This window comes from Mesoplodon mirus (genome assembly GCF_964341445.2).
Source record: "Mesoplodon mirus genome assembly, chromosome: 7".
Lineage (NCBI taxonomy): Eukaryota > Metazoa > Chordata > Mammalia > Artiodactyla > Ziphiidae > Mesoplodon > Mesoplodon mirus.
This window is the reverse complement of record NC_138983.1, coordinates 103971964-103994216: the sequence shown is the minus strand read 5'-3', so window position 1 is coordinate 103994216 and position 22253 is coordinate 103971964. Positions and strand designations below refer to the sequence as shown.

At 37.4% G+C, this 22253-nt stretch overlaps 1 protein-coding gene across 2 annotated transcripts in view; it reads right to left on the bottom strand.

The window, feature by feature from the left end:
* Nucleotides 1-22253, bottom strand: part of LOC309808266 (uncharacterized protein) — a 203569-nt gene that overhangs the window by 174272 nt on the left and 7044 nt on the right. Inside the window, exon 3 of one of the 2 annotated variants that reach the window (XM_082628369.1) lies at nt 14200-14890. The exons of the other annotated variant lie outside the window; for it this stretch is intronic. Coding sequence (XP_082484495.1) covers nt 14786-14890 — 105 coding nt within the window. The 3' untranslated portion in view covers nt 14200-14785. Of the gene's footprint in view, nt 1-14199; nt 14891-22253 lie in introns of those variants that run through there. 2 annotated transcript variants of the gene reach the window in all.

Sequence of the window (22253 nt, the reverse complement as noted above, 5' to 3'; positions counted from 1 at the left end):
TACAAACTCTTGGGTGTAAGACAGGCTCAAGGATATATTGTACAATACGGGGAATATAGCCAATATTTTGTAATAACCGTAAATGGAAAGTAACCTTTAATATTGTATAAAAATTTTAAGTACTTTAGCAAAATAATTTTTAAATGAAAGAATAATATGAGAATTTTAAACAGTGGTGATACCATATGATCTGTAAGAAGAAAATAAATCTCCAAAGAAATAAAAATAAATACATTATGGCTGCAACTAGAGAAAACCCGCATGCAGCAACAAAGACCCGACATAGCCAAAAATAAATTAGTAAATAAATACATTTTTAAAAATAAAGAAAATAAATAAATAAATACACAAGACTTTGGAAACTGAGACATTTACCTCTTAAGCAGTAGGTGATTAACATCACAGATTTATATTTGTTACTCTATAGATCCAATTGCAATCCTTGATTTTTCCATGAATAATAACAGTTAGATTTTTATCTCTTTCATGGTGCTTACAACAATGCCCATGAAAAAGCTGTTTTCTAAAGATTTGATTCATCTTGGATTATTCTTTTATCACAGTATTTTTCATGACAGAATTAATTGTTCTAAACATGTTTATTAACTTGTCAAGGGAATATTTATCATTTCCTTTGTTAGATGTAGCTGAATGATGTTTTCTACCTAACTAACAAGTATGCCTTAGTTTCTCCTTGTGAATGAGGAATGATAAATGCCTCTTTTGCCTCTGGCTCTTCCTCTGTAAACTGGACACAATATAGATTCTTTCTAAATTTCGTATGAAATCAAACAAATGGGTTATTTGTAAATCAATATAATTTATGTAACATGGTTTTGCATGTTATCTGTCTCAGAATAAGCATCCAGTATAATATTGCTATTTCATACAGTATAATTAGAATTAGAAAACAGAAGTACACTATATTCAACGCATAAAGGGGAAGCAAAAGTCATAGAGATCTTCTTATATCTCACAAATATTTTCATTTATTTATAGGAATATGCTTTAAAGTCTCAAGACATTTAGTAGATTTCATGTTTATTTATATAGTAAGAGAATTTTCATAAGGGTATAATTTTAGCTTCCTTACTTAGAAAAATTCTGAGGAACTTATATAAGAGCCAATGTTTCAACCATTCCCTTTAATAATACTGTAACTAGCAAGCTAATGAGTATTCACTTCTCTAAAATATCCTAAAGTTCAACTGGGCAGCTTCAAAATTTTTCATATGACTGTTGATTAAAACTTTTATTTGTACCTTGTATCCATTTCATTTTTTTTACTTTCCAAAAGAATATATTGTATAAAGGACTCATATCTAGGATATATAAAGCACTCTTAAAACTCAACAATGAGAAAACAAGCAACCTAACTTTATATATGTGTGTATACACACACACACACACACACAATCTATAAGAACAAAAGAAAGAAAAATACATATACACATATTTTTACCAAAGAAGATATACAGATGGCAAATAAGCATATGAAAAGATGCTCAACATCATATGTCATTAGAGAGATACAAATAAAACCACAATGAGATATAACTACACACCTATTAGAAGAGCTAAAATCCGATAACTGACAATACCAAATGCTGTTGAAGTGCAACAAGAACATACATTCATTGCTAGTGAGAATATAAAATGATACAGTTATTTGGGAAGACAGTTTGACAGTTTCCTACAGAGCTAAGCATAGTTTTACAATAGGATCAGGCAATCATATTCCCCAGCTAATTGAAAACCTATATTCACACAAAGGCCTATACCCAAATGGTTATAGCAGCTTTTTTTATAATTGTCCCAAACGGGAAATAATCGTATCATATTATCCTTCAACAGGTGAATGGATAAACAAACTTGGTATTCGAGATGATGGATACTTCAGGGGATGAAAGGGAAGAAACTACAGATTCACAGAACAACATGGATGAATCCTAAATGCATGTTGCTAAGTCAAAGAGGCCAAATTCAAAAGTCTACATATTGTATGATGCCGTTTATTCAACATTCTGGAAAAGACAAATTATAGGGATGGAAGACAAATCAGCATTTGTCAGAGGTTGGGAGTGAATGACTACAAAGGCCACTCACAGAGAATATTTTAGGTTGATGAAACTGTACTGTATGGTACTAGGCATAAGATACATGACTACGCATCTGTCAAAACACGTAGAATAGTACATCAAAGGGTGAACTTTAATGTATGCAATTTTTAATCAGAGTATCCTGGATGTAATGCATACTGGGACAAATAAATTTAACTGTATTCCCAATATATGATAAAACGGCACTGAAGGGGGTGGAGAAAAAGGAACTGACATAAGTGACTTTGGAAAATGATGTTCTGATTGGTAAATCTAAGACTAGGTGCAAAAATAACTGTACATAAACACCATTTTAGTTGGTAAGTTTGTTTCTCACAGGAATACAGTTAAGAAATATGAAAACACATTTACACTAGTGTAGAACAAATAAGTAAATAAATGGTAAATAATTTGAGTCAGGTTTCTCACTGTTAGTAACAGAAGTTACAAATAAGCAAGAGGCAAAAGCTAGAATGAACCATGTGATACTGGATTAGAGTCAGACATTACTATGAACTCTCGTTTAGTTTAATAGGTATAGAGATAGACACCTATAGAAATGATTATAGATATGTGTGTATATATTGGTTAATATACATGCATATATTCCATAACTCTGCGGACAGACTAGAAACAATGACACCAAGTAGCAACAAACACATCTAGCATCCAGGCCTTAGTTTCTAAACATGGTTCTCCAAAATGACAAAAACCAGACATCCTTGGAGAAATGACTAATTCTAGGCCTGGGGCAATGAAAACACAAGATGAGCCTGGAGCATTATGTAGGGACAGGAAATAAGGCGGCACTCAAAAATCAAAAGGATAGAGGCAGATCAAAGGGACACAAGAACCCAACTGAAGGAGCACCTGATGGCCTAAGCTGGAACAATTTGAGTCATAAAATTAATTAAACTTTAAAGTTATAGAGAAATATAAAATAAATATTCATGAGTCCATACTGATAGAAATAACTGAATACATAGATAAATGGGGAAAAAGGTACAAATCTTTCTTACAAAGAATTTCAAATAACATATGTAAATACTCTTCCCTCCAGGAGATGGGGCTTAAGCTCCCTCTTCGGAGTATTGGCTGGATTCCAAAAAATAGATTATGGAAAGGGAACAATAGTAACTTCACAGTGAAGAAATCTGGCAGACCTCACCTTAACCAAGTGATCAAGGTTAACATCACCAGTAAGTCATGACTGACACAAGGTGATGAGAAAGACATTTCACCTCTATGGTAATCTTCCCCAAAACCCCCAAAACCCTGGTCTGTCTAATCATGAGAAAAACAGCAAACAAAGCCAAATTCAGGGCCATTCTACAAAAGGCTGGCCAGTACTTCTCAAAATTATAAAGGTCATGGGAAACAAGGAAAGGCTGGGAACCTGTCAGAGACCATAGAAGAGAGATGATAACTAAATTCAATGTGATATACTTGATTAGGTCCGAGAACAGAAAACAGACATAATTGTAAAAAAAAAATCGGTAAATCTGAATAAAGTCTGGAGTTTAGCTAAAAGTAATGCACCGCTGTCTTTTTAGTTTTAACATATGTACTACGTAAAATAGTAACATTAGAGTAAGATGCGTGAAGAGTATATGAGAACTCTCTGTACTATTTCTGCAACTGTTTGATGAATCTAATATTCTCAAAAGAAGGTTTAGTTTTTGTTTAAGTGCATAGTTGCATTGCATTATGATGAATCAACACAGAATAGCTATTAAGCATAGTAGAAACTGTAGCTCCTGTAAAGTGCAGATTTGCAAAACCCCCTCTCTCCATATAAATTGTATCAGAATTTTCTAGAAATGGAGCCAAGAACCTGCATTTCATATAGCTATAGGTGAATCTTATGCACACCAAAATCTGAGGATTCCATTTCTAGAGCCCTGTGCCTTTTATAGTCCCAAAAGACTTTTAAAGGCTTTAAAAACCAAAGTAGTAATGGTATTATCCAAGGTAACCAAATTTGAAGAAAGTCAAAATTCAGCATATGCAAGATAGTAAGGAAAGATAATATGTATATAACTGGTGGGCACACAGGATAACAGGGTCATGATAGTTTGGCAAGTGGATTCAAAGTATGGTAAGTATCCAAGTGGCAGCTCAAAGACTAAAAGTGGAAGCAACTTGCTTATTCAATCAACCCTTCCTGGGTTGAAGAAAAGTGATATTGCTATGGAGTGCAGAGAAATTACAACGGGCCTGTTCAATCAATAGGCAACAACTGCCTTAGTATGAAGTGATACTACTCCAAAAATGAAGAGTGCTGTACTGACAACCAAAACCAACACCACTAAGCTAATAAACAAATGCTCAAGCAAGTTGAAAGGCTCTGACTGGAGTGTTCTATAATGAACAGATGAACAAGGGAATGAGAATAAACTATGAAAATCAACGTGATGAAACTCACTGGTTAAATGAAGCCTAATTGGTCTCAAGTATGACATCCTCTGTGTCTCTGCCCACCCTCAGTTGCCTACCACATTTACTGTGGTAGAATTCATGCTGGCTCAGGGCACCAGTTTTGAGCCCCAACAGATTCAAGTAGTCCACAACCTTGCTGCCTCCTCCACCCACACAGCATATGCCAGCCCTCCTCTGACACCCAATCACATTCCCTCTGAATGAACCCACTTCGGCATTCTTCTGCCTGCATCAGCTAGCCCTCACTCATGTTTACCATTTATGATGGTTAATTTTACATGTAAACTTAGTCTATGGTGCCTGGTTCTTTGGTCTAGAAGCTGCTGTGAAGGTGTATTTTAGATGTGATTAACTTGTAAATCAGTAGACTTTGAGAAAAGCAGATGATTCCTCCCTAGTGTGCTGGACGTCATCTAATCAGTTGAAGGCCTTCAGAATGAAGACTGAAGTCCTCCCATGAATAAAGAACTATGCCTCCAGACTGCAATAGAGAAACTCTGTCTGAGTTTCTAGCTTTGGGACTCAAGACTGCAACATGAACGTTTACCTTAATTTCCAACCTGCTGACCTACCCTGCAGATTTCTGACTTGCCAAGCCCCAAAATCACATAAACCAAAGCCAATAGACAACTCCTTAAAAGAAATCTCCCCTCCCCACATATATACATTTGATCCTTGGACAACATGGGGGTTAGGGTGCAGTTAAAAACTGCATAATCCGGTTCTGCGTCCGCAGATTCAACCAACCACGAATCGTGTAGCACTGCAGTATTTACTGAAAAACATCCGTGGATAAGTGGACCCACACAGTTCAAACCCATATTGTCCAAGGGTCAACCGCAATACGATAGCTTACCCTATTATATAAAATACAATAACCTATTATATATCCAATCCGATACAATATAATATAAATATCCTATTAGGTCTGTTTCTCTGGAGAACCCTAACTAATACACTATTCTGATCATTTTTCTACCAGTAACACTGTAACCATCTTCTCTTATAATGAAATACACTGCAGCTATTTTACCATTGCTACACCCAATGATATTTTTTCTTAGTAAGGTATGATATTTAGATAAGTTATAATCAATATATAGACTGAGAGATTCCCATTTTGTTCTTTGCATCAAATAGCATAGAATCAATATTCCATATCCTGGCTGAGTATCAGAATCACTTGTGGCACTTCTTAAAAGTACAGTTGATCCTTGAACCACACGGACTTGAACCGGGTGGGTTCACTTAATCTACAGTACTACTCAGTCTGGGGTTGACTGAATATGAAGATGTTCAACCATAGATACGGAAGGCCGATTGTAAAGTCATACTTGAATTTTCGACTGTGTGAGGGTCCACACCCTTAACCCCAAAGTTGTTCAAGGGTCAACTGTACATATGCCAGAGTTCAACCCCGAACTTGCTGAATCAGAATTTCCTCAACTGATTTTGATTCACAGCCAACGGCTGGAATCCCTGGGCATAAAATCATTTGACCACAGTATCTGCAACAGGATCTAGTCCAAGGTCACTTTTTTAAATAGAGAACTTGAGGTTAAGGGAGAATAAATTACTTATTCAAATTCCCAAAAAGGGTAAGAATGAACAGTATCAGGCTGCTATGTTTTTCATATTTCTATAAAGTACCTTTTATTTTCTTATATAGACATTTCCAGAAAAAAGATAACAAGTGGCATTCCAATCACTCAGTGCACACAGTTATGCATATCTTATCATCTGATCCACAGCTCCAGTTCACTAATATAGATAGATTATAATATTTAGAAAATAAAAAGAGGCAGCTCTATTTTATAAGGTAGTTCATGCCATGTACACATCAAACTATCTGGTATATAGTTAGAAGACCTTGTAAATAGCTAAAATCTTGGCTATTAATTGTGTTGTAATAAAACTTTGAGGACATGTAAATGGTACTATGTTATGTTTGATGATTTAATCAAAGAAGGGTGACCTCACTTTCCTAGTGATGGAACTTCGGTAGATGCATTCAAAGAGCTAACATAAATCTTAGCTTATTTTCTAGTAGCTAGCAAAAAACTTCCAAAATCACTTCATATTGTGGATATGAAAACACAAAATAATCAATAACCTCAGTTTTTCACTACCGCTGACTTCTAACACTCCATGGCTTCTAATACAACATTTGTATTTTTTAAAGAATTAAAAATGGACAGAGTATATACATACACAATCAGCTAAGATGCATGTTTCCACTAGTGTCTGCTTTACCTAACTAACGTCCAATATTGGAAGGGTAGGCAAAAATATTCAATATTATTATTATTTTTAAATTATACCACTCTAACCCTAATTATAAAATACAGAATACTATTTTATATTAATAATCATATCTCTTTATAATAATTTACTACATATATATTCATACTACAATCCACATTAAGGTACAAATTTTAGCGAACATTAACATTCGTGATCAAAGCCCAATATGTACGTACGAATCTGTGCACTCCATACATACATACACACAGAATGGTTTTCTAAGATGTCACTGAACGTAGCGCAAAATGTGAATTGAGATGTTATTTTGTAGAGAGTTCTAATATTATATTATTACCTGTTTTCTCTTGTTCATTTGACCCAACAGCATTCTTTTGCAACAAGATAGTCTGAGGGATGCTCTACATCATCCAGCTATGAAACAGAGTTTTATAAACCCAAGTGTCCCATAGAGACATTTACTCCAAGGAACTGGTATAATTCAAAATGTAATCTAACCAAACATGCTTCATAGTCTGGCTAGGAGAAGCAATACCATGGTTTATAGAATAGTGTCTCTGGAAAGAAAAGGAAGTGGACTCTTGGTTCTGCATAAAATCTTGTTAATCCTATTTCCATTTCCCCCTCCTACATTTGTAACAACTGAATAAACTGATTATGTTTTTTTATCTTGTAGCTGCAATCTCTGTAGACAGACTGATTAAAATACTTACATTGATGTGATCAATATAGTTACCAATCAATAACGCTCCAGGAATTGATTTTTATAATCTGAGGAATTCTGCACCTTGATTCATTTATATACTATTGTCTTTTTTTCTAAAAATTAGGGATTGTTAATGTGGAAAATAAAAAAAAAGGATTAAGGGGGAAGGGCCACGAAGGGAAAATTGCAGTTCTCTACAGCATAACTGAGGAATACATGTGATTAAGGAAAAAGTGATGATTTGGGGGGGGGGGATAAAAGCGTGGATAATTGATAGAGAACTCGTGAAAGAGGGAAGCAATTGTAAATAGATTATTGTGGATGTGGAACTGACATTTCCAGTTATCATTACTGTTTTTTGTCCTTGACAGTTAAGACCTGAGGAATGTTAAGCAATGTTTCAATAGCTGCATGTATAAGACAATAATATTCCCGCCACCAGAAGCTGCTCTAGTACAGCTTCCCCCTTCTACACTAGGCCATGGACTCTACCACACAGACACTCAAAGGCAAGAAGAGTGTTATCCCTTAAAATTGTCAGTAGTTCTCTTCCCCTCAACTCCCAGTTCCAACAGCCTCTTCCCTTTCTAATGGGCTGCCTTTAGCCTCACCTTCCTTCCCAGATCCAGCAGTTACTCCACAATAGATCTGCATTGCACGTCCTGTAAAGGAATGCAAGGTTTTGTCTTGGCGTTCAGTCTTCCAAGAGATACACACACACACACACACACACACACACACACATAATGTATAAATTCATATTACTGCCAGTGGTTTCAAAGAATCACTTTTCTGGCAGAAGAAAATCAAGGGATTACATTACTAATGGAGCATTGAGTCATACAGCTGACAGTATTTGGCAGATTATTAATGAGCCTTTAATCCTGGGTTGTTTGTCATGTATGAAATCAGAACTGAAGAGCACCATCTACATTAGCAAAAGCAGGTTGATAATCCTTCTATTTAAAGAACGTATGCCAATCTTTTAATTCACTTTATAATAAATGAGATTTAAAATCATTTGGGCAGAAAGTTACTAAATATCAGATATTTCCTAGAAATTTGAAACTTTAAATAGGTTTAACTGACCTTAACTACTCAGATATATTTGGAAAATGGCAAAAGACTTCAAGAAAATAAGTCAAAAGGACATTGTTTATTTTTCATGTATGAACTGAAATATAAAAAGGTCAGAGGAAAAGTAATAAATGTGAGTAATACACAGGAAACACTTTACAAAACATTTACTTTGGAAACTGCTTTTTGCTGAGTTTAACAGTGGTTGGTTGAGGTATCATATTTTTATAAAAAAGGAAATCAGCAAATAAGTCATTGAGAATATGGTTTAAAAGTTTAGAAAATTAGGGCTTCCCTTGTGGCGCAGTGGTTGAGAGTCCGCCTGCCGTTGCGGGGGACACGGGTTCGTGCCCCAGTCCGGGAGGATCCCGCATGCCGCAGAGCGGTTGGGCCCGTGAGCCATGGCTGCTGGGCCTGTGCATCCGGAGCCTCTGCTCCGCAGCGGGAGAGGCCACAACAGTGAGAGGCCCGCGTCCTGCAAAAAAAAAAAAAAAATTAGAAAATTAAAATGTGAGAGCACATTACTTATGTCAAATTATGAAGAATAATGATTACATTAAATACAAGCTTATTAACACATTGGGTTAATAGTATAGTAAGGTATGGAATCATAAGGAACATTTTATAAGGATTTTGCATTTTCTTCCTAACTTGTTTGGAAAAACTTACACTTGATTTTAGTGAAACAAAGTATCTACACCTTCAACCAAGACATTCTGGATTTGTAGGTTGACTAACACCATTCCACCAAAATTATTTTCCCTAAACCTAATTGCTATGTAGGAAAAGGTATGAGAACGTCTATAGCAATTTCTGTATCTGTGACAATAGTAGTAAAGATTTCAAACAAAATATTATTGAATATATATGAATATTTCAATATATATATACATATTCTATTATCAACTCATTAGCATCTAATTTTACATTCATCACATATACATTCTGTCAGTGAACATAGTGAACTGAAACCGACTCTAGGGCCCATGAGATTAAAGTCAACGCCTGTTGCAATCATTCAGCATTTAGCACAAAGCTGGAATATATTAGGTCCTAGATAGTTATTGACTAGATATATGGTGTGTCCATGCCATTCTAACTCAGTGTTCTCTACCTGTATTGGTGAATTCCATGGATCTGTTCTTGTGTTTACATCCAAATGAAAAATGACTGGAAGCATTTTCAGAATTATCTGGATCTGTCTATAGCTCAATGCAGCAGCACAAACTCACTGTCCATGCCTGCGTGTGTGTTTTGAATCACACTGAGTGTGACTGCTGCTAGGCTGGCATGTTCTAGTGTAAAAAGGACAACTGTCGCATGTCCACCCTTATAGTCACATTTTACCAGCTGCAAACACTAAAATTTCCTTTTAAAGTGATGACTGGGAGGTGAAAAATAGTTTAATAGAATGAAACTCAAAGGGAAGAGTGTTATCCCTTAAAATTCTGTCAGTAGTTCTCTTCCCCCTCAATTCCCAGTTTGAACAGCCTCTTCAGTTATTGAAGTTACTGAGGCTTTTAATGGTATTTCATGAAATCAACAAACTGCATCAGAATTACTTTTCACAAACTAATAAAAAAGAACATGGACAGACACTATTTGAATGATGACTTCCACTACCTGAAAGCAAAAGTACATTATGAATCATCATATGAGCTAAAGTACGTCATGTCTTCAGTACAGAAGGGCGGTAGAGCACTGAGATCTTTCACGGATGTCGGGACACAGACACGGCACACTCGAAAGGGAACCTGCATCTCGTCAACTAGTGTGTTCTCAGTGACAAGGGACTGTGTTTAAGACAAAAAGCATAATCGGGTGCATAATTGGAACTTCTTACTTTTAATAGTTTTATAGTTCTATTTGCATATATTTACAAATTGTCTGGTTTACACTTATAAAAGCATACCAATTTCTATGCCTGGTTTTATGTTTATGCATATTAAACTAAAATTATAATAGTAATTTATCACCATTGGGTGTCTTTGATTTTTTTTCCTTCTAAAGGAAATAGAGTTTAAATATATATTCAACATCTACTCCCACTCATTTTTTTAATTTGGAGAAATAATGAGACTAAAGCTTTTCATAGGCCACTCAATATTTTAATTTATATTTTTGAGCCCCTACTATGTGAAATTTAGCATCACAAGTTGAACAGTCTTTGTTCTAATGGAGCTCATGGTCCAGCCAAACTTCCCAAACTACCTAGAGAGGAATCCAATTCAGAGTGTCACTCTCTGCTATTTATAAGCTCTGTGTTTGATCATGTTACATACTTTAATTCACAATTTCTTTATCTGTGAAATATGGGTAATAATAATCTAATCCAGTATCTGTAATAATGAGGTAATGCAGAGTGAACGGCCCAGAGATATAGAATATCGATGTATCACTTTTCACTACCTCTCATTAAATGATTGATTTATACATATGTATACACACACACACACACACACACACACACAAAACACAGAGAGTGAGATAAGCCACCGACTGCTGCTACTTATGGTCTACTTCCTTAAGATTATACCATTGATCCTACTTCATCTATTAATTTTCAAAGAAGGAATTATATGTAACATTTACTAGCACTTAGCTACAAAAGAAATACAAATATGAGGAGCTTACAGAACAAGTTTTTATGTTAGTACCTATAAAATACCTGTCATATAATAGGTGCTCAGTAGAAATATGCTGAATGAATGAATGAGAGCTAATCATTGACACGGAGTCAGAACTTATTGTCTAATATCAGTTGTGTAACTATTAGTTCTGTAACATTTGTAAATTAATGAAGGGAACTGAAAGTCAAAACAGTTTTTGCAGATTATAGCATGAGAATTTTTATTTGTTGACTCTGCATTTATCATGAGTAATACTGTGATAGCTAATTTTTATATGTCAACTTCAAAGGGGGTACCCAGATATTTAGTCAAATGTTATCGTTTGTGCCTGAAAGGGTGTTTTTCCATGAGGTTAACATTTGAAATAGTAGACTAAGTAAAGCAGATTGCTTTCCTTAAAGTCGATGAGCCTCATACAATCATTTGAAGGCCTGAATAAAATAAAAATGCTGACCTTCCTCTGAGTAAGCAGGAACTCCTCTTGCCTGACTGCCTTGGAGCAGGGACATTGTTTTTTCCTGCCTTCAACTTGAATTTCCTGGGTCTTGAGCCTCCTGGCCTTTGGACTGGACCTACACCATGGACTCTCCTGGTCTCAAGTACGGCAACTGCAGATTTTGAGACTTGTCAGCCTCCATAATCACGTGAGCTAATTCCTTATTTTATATAATATACAAATATATCTTCTATTGGTTCTGTTTTTCTGGAGAATCCTAACATAATACCAACACTGACCACAAACATTTCAAAGAAACCTTCATCTTATAGTCCTATATTGATATTTTAAAAGACATTATCTTAGCACAGACCAAGTTATAAACTATAAAATTTGATTATCAAATTTTTTTAATTTCGGGGGCTTCCCTGGTGGCACAGTGCTTAAGAAACCACCTGCCAATGCAGGGAACATCCGTTCGAGCCCTGGTCCGGGAAGATCCCACATGACACGGAGCAACTAAGCCCATGTGCCACAACTACTGAGCCGGCATGCCACAACTACTGAAGCCCAAGCACCTAGAGCCCGTGCTCCATAACAAGAGAGGCCATCGCAATGAGACGCCCATGCACTGCAACAAAGAGGAGCCCCCACTCGTTGCAACTAGAGAAAGCCCACATCCAACAAAGACCCAATGCAGCCAAAAATTTAAAAATAAATACATTTAAAAAATAAAATTTAAAATTTTTCTAAAAACATCATCTGCTCTGAAGTTTTTTCATTCTGTGTTTGTATTTAGCTTTACATTCCTCATTAAAGAAAAACTGGATGCAATGTTTTTGTTTAGATATATGTATATTTCCTTCATGGAAATTTGAGGTTCCAGTTCATGCTAGTTTATTGATTTCCCTTTAAAAAGTTAGATTTTAAACCTTAGGTTTCTCTTAGTTATAACATGTATTTTAACATTATCTTCTAACCTAGAGAGTAATGATGAGGGATAAAAAATCTGAGAAACACCATTATCACCCCTTAGTAGACATACAACCATTCAATAGTATTATTTTAATATTTGAAGAGTAAAGTTGTCCAGATAAATTAATTATTAAATGATCTTGGGACATAAGGAGAAAATGTTCTACAAAATCAAGATTTCTTCTATTTAAATAGATTCTTCCAGTGAAGTCTACAATGGACTCTTCCAAGGAAATTTTTGAAAGATTGCAATTATATTAAGACTAAACACTGGTGTTAAGCAAACATAGAATACAATTTTATCTCACTGAGAAACTGATCATGTAGTTCTTTTCCATCTCTAATGTATGATCCTATCATTAACATCAACTTATCAAATAGACATTGTTATTATTCTATTTCTTTACAGACTCAACAATTAAATGCCTCTAAAATTGCTCAGATAAGTGTACAAAGTGACAGTTGATATTTGATCCTTTGCTTCCTTCATAAACAATGATTATAGCACAGCATGAGCTTTCAAAGAGAAATAAAGGGACCCCCCAAAAAAGTACATTAGTCAAAGTCATGGTAATAAAACTGTAAGTGAAAACAGCTATTTTATCCAAAAACTTTAAAACCATTGAGAGCACTTAAAACAGTCCATCACTCTTTCTTGTACCTTGAGAACAGAGACCATGTCTGATTCTTCTGTGTATCTCCAGAGTCAAACACTGACACATATTTGGAATACTGTCTAGAAATGGCTGTTGAATTAATTAATTATAAATACCTAGATTGGTCTTATGTCTTCCACTATAACATCCTTAACTTCTAAGAAAATATTGACTTATACATGTGTAATATCTTATACGTATTTACTGGAGACAAGAAAGGGAGAAAAACAGTAGTTTTTTGTTTTGTTTTGTTTTGGTCTGCTTCTCCACTAGAATACAAACCTCATGGGAACAGACTTTGTCTTTCTTTGTTACTAATATATGCCCAAATCCCATACCAGTGCCTGGGCCATACTAAGTAATCAATAAATATTTACTGAATGAATGAATGAAAGATAATTTGAGATCAATGGTATTTCCTACCACTGTGGCTCATTCCATACAACATCATTGAGGGGTTAAAAAAAATGCTTGCTGAGTGGCAGTGAAAGGACAAATGAGGCTGGAGGGGATAAATACATCCACACAGTTAAGCTCTTTCTCTAAGAATACACCTAAGCCTTTTGTTTTCTGACAAACAAAAGAGAAGTCTGCACTTACCCAAGACGAAGGAAATTGCTAAATCACGTGAAAGGGACTCCGAGACAGGTACCGCAGGCCCCGCGGCTTCGCCTTCACCTTGGCCTTCACACCCACCACGCTGCCCGCGCCGCCCTCGCAGGTGCGCCAGAGCTACCACGCCGACTGCGAGGCCGCCGTCAACAGCCATTTCACCCTGCAGCTCCACGCCTCTTTCGTGTGCCTGGCCGTGGCCTTTTACCTCCACCGCGACGACGTGGCCTTGAAGCACTTCAGCCGGTTCTTCCTCCGCCACTGTGGGCCCAGGGCCTGAAGCGCCTGCAGAACCAGCGCGGGGGGCCGCCTCAACTTCCAAGACATCAGGAAGCCAGTCAGTGACGAGTGCAAGAGCGGCCTCAAGGCCATGAAGTGCGCCTTGTTCCTGGAGAAGCTAGCGACCCGGAGCCTGCTCCACTGCACCAGCTGGCCACCGACAAGTAAGACCCCCACCTGCTCCACTTCCTGGCAACTCACTACCTCAGCCAGTAGGTGGCGCTCATCAGACAGCTGGAGGGTCATGTCACCACCCTGAGCATGATGGGGGCCCCAGACATCGAGCTGGCAGGGTAACTCTTTGACAAGCTCACCCTGGGCGACAGCGACAAGAAGAAATGAGCCTGGACTGGACTTCCCCAGAGCCACGGGGTGACCAGAGCCCTGGTCACCATGCCTGCCATGCAGACGGCAAGAGTGCCCTTGCAGAAGAAGTTCACTTAAGTTTTGGTTTTGTTTTTTTTTTGGCAACAAGGGCAGGACTCTCTTTTCCTGGACTTTATTTTATCACTTAAGTTTTTTTCTTCCAGTTTTTCCGTTTCTTCCAATAAAGTTATTGGTTCATAAATAAATAAAGGTCTCTGGTTGATTCATGTGGGCAAATCTCTCATTTTTTAAGTTTTAAAACAGGTATCCAGGAGTTTCTGAACACAGCCATACCCCAACCAGATGCAGCTCAGGATCTCCACAGTGGGAGGGAGAAGGTGTTCCATGGGGCCCTGGAAAACACAAAATCAGTCTTCCCCTTATAAATAATGTAGGTATATGGGGGTAGACTGGGGTGGGGTGGGGTGAGGTAGGGGTACCTGGTGAACGTGGGTGCATGTGCATAGTGAAAGTATAGAACCATAGCCTGAAAATCATGATTGCAGTTGCCTCTGGGGAACAAGTGAAGGGAATGGGATTGGGCAGGGATTAAAATAAAGGGTGTCTGCAGTTTCACCTGAAATGTTTATGTGCATTAATTATGCAAATACTAATGGTTAAGTATGAGTAGCAAGATGGGGGGTGGAGGGGTTTGGAAGTCTGAATGGTGGAGTATCTCTTTGACAAGTTCACTCTGGGCAACAGTGATAATGGAAAAATGAGTGTTAGGCTGTCTTGCTCAGAAACACGGAGGTGACCTCCCATGGTCACCAATGCCTGGCATGCATGTTGTAATAACAAAACATCCACTTATATATGTTTTCTTTCTTTGTATCATATGTATATATGCATGCTTGTGTGTGTGTGTATACGTATATATATGTATAAACATATATATATATAGATATATATATATATATTTTAACTCCAACAAGCAGCAGAGCTCATTTTGAAGTTCCTTAGGAAGACGCCCTTTGTTGAAAAGCAGTTCGGCGATCACATTACTGGAAATGATATAGCTGCTTCCTAGACCTTTCCTGAGCCTGGCTGTATTTCTGCCCTTGGGTTTCACATATCCAACTTTGATTTAGTTTTTGTTATTTGCTACCAAGAGAACCTAAGCTAATATGTCTTATTATCAACACACTTTTACCAGCCTCCACTGTATTTACACTAGAGTAAATAGCTCTTCTAGGGTAGTAAATGACATTCTCCCCTTTATCCCTACTACAGAGTCCACTGAAAGGAAAAAGGATCAAGGGTGGAAGGGATCAAATAAGAACAATTTCCCGAATGGAAATACAGAATACTGAAGCCTGCTACCATATGCATCTCTTCTCACCTAAAAGTGTTTTCCTCATAATTTACAGAATTTTAATTCCTTAGATCAACCTTCCCAAGACTGTGTTCAGTATCAGCCAGTGCCTCAAAAACATTCACAAGTGTTCAGTGGAAAACTTGTATTAATCGAATTAGCAGGATTTTTTGGTTTGTTTTTTCAGTTTTTGTTTATTCTAGGAATTTTAGGTCTGATGTAAAAAATATACATTTTGAATGTATAACGTGGGGATAAAATATTCAGTGTTTCCCAAACATTCTGATCATGGGATTCTTTTTCTACCAAATCTCACAGAACAGTATTCCAAAGAAAATAGCTTTGGAACAACGTTAAAAGGTCCCACTGTGGGCTTCTCTGGTGGCGCAGCGGTTAAGAATCCATCTGCCAATGCAGGGGACATGGGTTTGATCCTTGATCTGGGAAGATCCCACATGCCGCGGAGCAACTAAGCCCATGTGCCACACTACTGAGCCTGTGCTCTAGAGCCCGCAAGCCACAACTACTGAAGCCTGTGCACCTAGAGCCCATGATCCGCAACAAGAGAAGCCAGCGAAATGAAAAGCCCATGCACCACAATGAAGAATAGCCCCCACTTGCCGCAACTGGAGAAAGCCCGCATGCAGCAACAAAGTCCCAACGCAGCCAAAAAATAAAATAATATAAAAATAAAATAAAATTAAAAAATAGGGCCCTTCGTGTGTTGTTCCAGAAGCACACACCTGGTAGCTAAACCTCATTCACTTTCACTTAGAGGTCATTATGAGGAACGGGAACCTTTGCTGTGAAGGTTTCAGCACAGTAAGCTTTAGACAGTAAGTGTAATGCAGGGCCCTCACCATGACAGTGGGTAGATATCACACACATCCATTTTGTTTCCTGATAGGTAACTCCCAACACTGTATTTTTCCATCTGTTCTAATTTCCATTTCTAAATGAATGGTCTCTGGGAATGATAACATTGATGTTTCTCCAGCACTTATATCAAAGTCAAGAGAAACTTTAAGGCTGCTAAGTAGTTTATATTCTTCACCTCCCTCTACCTATGCATTCATCTCACCAGCAGCAGAATTCTTCATTTATTTTCCAGACTAGATGGCTGAATTTTGGTCAGTAATACACCTTTTGGTCAAAAACAGTCTGTGCCTGCATCTTTTTGAAAATAAGATGACTGTTCCTCTCACCAAAGCATGCTGAAATTTCTCAGAATTCAGACATTTAACTATAAGAAAAGAAATAAGGCATACATACTACAAAACACTGTAGTAATAAAGTCCAAGATTGTTAAATAAATATATAATAAGTAATGTGTTTAATGTGTAGCATGTTTTTCCTCCAGCAGAGATGATCAACATTATTCACATCATTATTTGATTTTTGAATGAGCACCTTATGGCAATGCATTCCTCTTTAGGTTCAATGCAGGACTTATCAAGTTTCTCTCCAGCCCTAAAATACATGATGCAATTCTATAAATTGAAACTGCATGATTCCCAAACAATATAGTGGGCATGAGACAATATCAAAAATCTTGTATATTTTTAAAATTTAAATGTGTTCCCACAACAACCCTTAGGTATCAATTCTCATGACACCTCCACTGAATTTGATAAGGTGTCTATTTTATTCCCAGGCAGATTCAGCGTAATACAAAACTATTATTTTCTCAATATGAGAAATATTCTATCACATTAATACATGATTATATAAGGCTGGAAAATAAGAAGGTGATTAAAGCAAGCTTCTCAACAAGAATACTATTTCAGTCTGGCCCATCTTATTAGCCACAACTTTCATTTGTCTACTGTTTGGCTGATTAATTCGATTCAACAGGCATTCACTTTTTTTAAAATAAAGACCAATATTCTCGACTGTTTATTCTATTTTATTTTATTTTATTTATTTATTGGCTGCGTTGGGTCTTCATTGTTGCGCATGGGCTTTCTCTAGTGGTGGCGAGCGGGGGCTACTCTTCGTTGCACTGTGCAGGCTTCTCATTGTGGTGGCTTCTCGTTGCAGAGCAGGGGCTCTATGCATGTGGGCTTCAGTAGTTGCAGCACATGGGCCCTAGAGGGAACGGGCTTCATTAGTTGCAGCATGTGGGCTCAGTAGTTGCGGTGCACGGGCTCTAAGGTGTGTGAGCTTCAGCAATTGTGACTCACGGGCTCTAGAGCGCAGGCTCAGTAGTGTGGCGCCCAGGCTTAGCAGCTTCGCGGCATGTGGGATCTTTCCAGACCAGGGCTCAAACCCGTGTCCCTGCACTGGCAGGTGGATTCTTAACCACAGCACCACCAGGGAAGTCCCAAGCAGTTATTCTTAATAAATGAGTTTGTGCTGGGGAATCAAAGTTAAATAAGACATGTACTTGGTCCAGTTAAACTAAATAGATTAGCACTTTGCCAATTTTCTAAGAGGAAAATACAAGTCCAATATGAGGTTATTTTAATAAACAATTAAATCAATAGTATAGCTAGGGAGTGTTTTCATTTATTACTCTCCATTTTAGCTTTATAAAGAGGTATGCTACCCAGTCGTTCAACAAACTCACAAATGGGAATGCAGCAATTTTTAATAAGTATGATAAATAATGTAGGCCAGCTATTCTTCCTCTCTGAATGGTGGACTCTAAATGAATCTAAAGCATCATCAAAAAAAGTAAAATAAATCAAAAACAAATGAAGCATCATCATAATGACCATCATCTGGGTAAATTATGCTGTCGAAATAACATGTTAAGGAACTTCCTCTTCCTAATAATAAGGAATGTTACCTGATGGAGAGAGAGAATTTGGGGAAGAGCAATAATACAACATGATCAACAGACTAAATTTTAGCAAACAAGGACACTCATTTGTTTACATATTTTACACTGCTGTTCCCTACAGACAGAGGAGGCACCTGAAGGTATATTTTACTAGTGTGGGTCACATAGGAGTCTTCTAAGGAACTGGTTTAAAAACATCATTCCAAAACTAGTAAAAAAAAAAAAAAGTTATTTCCACTGTAGATTTGAACCTGTAAGTAATCTATAGGTAAATGTAATCTAAAAAATATTAGGGCAGCCTTAATGGCAGTTCTTTATATAAGAAAGAAACACATACTTGCTGAAAGCTTTTACAGCATCACTAGCTTGCATCCAATAATAAAAACAGCTTACACTTTTTATTTTTACATCTTTATTGGAGTATAATTGCTTTACAATTTGGTGTTAGTTTCTGCTTTATAACAAAGTGAATCAGTTATACATATACATATGTTCCAATACCTCTTCCCTCTTGCGTCTCCCTCCCTCCCACACTCCCTATCCCACCCCTCTAGGTGGTCCCAAAGCACCGAGCTGATCTCCCTGTGCTATGCGGCTGCTTCCCACTAGCTATCTATTTTACGTTTGGTAATGTATATATGTCCATGCCACTCTCTCACCTTGTCACAGCTTACCCTTCCCCCTCCCCATATCCTCAAGTCCATTCTCTAGTAGGTCTGTGTCTTTATTCCTGTCTTACCCCTAGGTTCTTCATGACATTTTTTTTCTTAGATTCCATATATATCTGTTAGCATACGGTATTTGTCTTTCTGACTTACTTCACTCTGCATGACAGACTCTAGGTCCATCCGCCTCACTACAAACAATTCAATTTCGTTTCTCTTTATGGCTGAGTAATATTCCATTGTATATATGTGTCACATCTTCTTTATCCATTCATCCGATGATGGAAACTTAGGTTGTTTCCATCTCCTGGCTATTGTAAATAGAGCTGCAATGAACATTTAGGTACATGACTCTTTTTGAATTTATGGTTTTTGAATTATGGTCTATGGTATATACCCAATAGTGGGATTGCTGGGTCATATGGTAGTTCTATTTGTAGTTTTTTAAGGAACCTCCATACTGCTCTCCATAGTGGCTGTACCAATTCACATTCCCACCAGCAGTGCAAGAGTGTTCCCTTTTCTCCACACCCTCTCCAGCATTTATTGTTTCTAGATTTTTTGATGATGGCCATTCTGACTGGTGTCAGATGGTATCTCATTGTAGTTTTGATTTGCATTTCTCTAATGATTAAAGATGTGGAGCATTCTTTCATGTGTTTGTTGGAAGTCTGTATATCTTCTGTGGAGAAATGTCTATTTAGGTCTTCTGCCCATTTTTGGATTGGGTTGTTTGTTTTTTTGGTATTGAGCTCCATGAGCTGCTTGTAAATTTTGTAGATTAATCCTCTGTCAGTTGCTTCATTTGCAAATATTTTCTCCCATTCTGAGGGTTGTCTTTTGGTCTTATTTATGGTTTCCTTTGCTGTGCAAAAGCTTTGAAGTTTCATTAGGTCCCATGTGTTCATTTTTGTTTTGATTTCCATTTCTGTAGGAGGTGGGTCCAAAAGGATCTTGCTGTGATTTATGTCATAGAGTGTTCTGCCTATGTTTTCCTCTAAGAGTTTGATAGTTCCTGGCCTTACATTTAGGTCTTTAATCCATTTTGAGCTTATTTTTGTGTATGGTGTTAGGGAGTGATCGAATCTCATACTTTTACATGCATGTACCTGTCCAGTTTTCCCAGCACCACTTATTGAAGAGACTGTCCTTTCTCCACTGTACATTCCTGCCCCCTTTATCAAAGAAAAGGTGACCATATGTGTGTTGGTTTATCTCTGGGCTTTCTATTCTGTTCCATTGACCTATCTTTCTGTTTTTGTGCCAATACAATACTGTCTTGATTACTGTAGCTTTGTAGTATAGTCTAAAGTCAGGGAGCCTGATTCCTCCAGCTCCATTTTTCGTTCTCAAGATTGATTCGGCTATTCGGGGTCTTTTGTGTTTCCATACAAATTGTGAAATTTTTTCTTGTAGTTCTGTGAAAAATGCCAGTGGTAGTTTGATAGGGATTGCACTGAATCTGTAGATAGCTTTGGGTAGTAGAGTCATTTTCACAGTGTTGATTCTTCCAATCCAAGAACATGGTATATCTCTCCATCTATTTGTATCATCTTTAATTTTTGACTCTTAATGGACATTTCGTTTGTTTTCAGTTTGTGCTAATGCAAATCATGGACAGGAATCCTGCTGTACCCGTTATTCTGGTGCATTTACACAGGGCAGGGGTGAGGGCTGCTGGCTCACAGGCTATTTATATACCTTCAGTTGATGGAGAGGGCTAAATGCTTTCCAAAGTAGTTGTGTCGATTTATACTCCAGTATAAGTAGGGTAGAAGATTCCCATAGTACTCGAGGTCTACAATACCTGATACTACCAGATTGTATGTATTTGTCCATCTCATTGGCATGTAGTTTCCTTGGTTTTGACTCACTTGTCTCTTATTACTTAACGAAGTCGTACGCTTTTCTCTGTTTACTGGCTGTTTGGATTTCCTTTTTTATGAGGTTTACATCAACTATTGTTATTTTTTATTATTATTTTTATTATTTTTATTATTTTATTATTTATTTATTTGTGGCTGTGTTGAGTCTTCATTGTTGCGTGCAGGCTTTCTCTAGTTGCGGCGAGCGAGGGCTACTCTTCATTGAGGTTGCTTCTCTTGTTAGGGAGCACAGGATCTAGGCGCACGGGCTTCAGTACTTGTGGCACGTGCGCTCAGTAGTTGTGGTTCGCAGGCTGTAGAGCGCCGGGTCCGTAGTTGTGGAGCATGGGCTTCGCTGCTCCGCGGCATGAGGGATCTTTCCGGACCAGGACTCGAACCCATGTCCCCTGCCTTGGCAGGCAGTTTCTTAACCACTGCGTCACCAGGGAAGTCCAACTATTGTTATTTTGAATTCTTCTCCATTTCCAAGTAATACTCTTACATGACTATTTTCTCACTAAATTGGAGGCATTATCTCTTCATTTTCTAACTTACTAATAAGTAAGGGTTTAGTTCCTTTACACTCTTTCCTATGTCCACACTGCTCAGTAAAGTTATGTCATCATGAGTTATTCCACTGCTCATGATCTCTTTGACTTGTAGTCATATACTTAAAAACCTACATTGTTGATCAACTAGAAACTCTCTCAACGTCACGCTTTGTAAAATGAGGACATTCATACCATCTTCCCTTTTTTCTACCTCCTGTCTACCTTCCAAACCTAGCTTTTACGTTGTCAAAGTTGAAATTTATATTCTGTTCTATGTGCAGTTAAGTCTTCTGTTATTTGAGAGTCAGTACGGAGTAAGGTTTAAGAGAACAAGCGGAGAGCCTGAACTCAAAGGCTCGATCCAACCTTAAATTAGGTACAGCCTGGGCAAGTTCCTTCCCTGACTTAGCTTCCTGTTCTCAAAAGTGGGAATGATATTAGCACCAACCTCATAAGGCAATTCAGAGAATTAAATGAGTTAATATATGCAAAAACACTTACAGCCTAATATATACTAAGTACATACCAGTATACA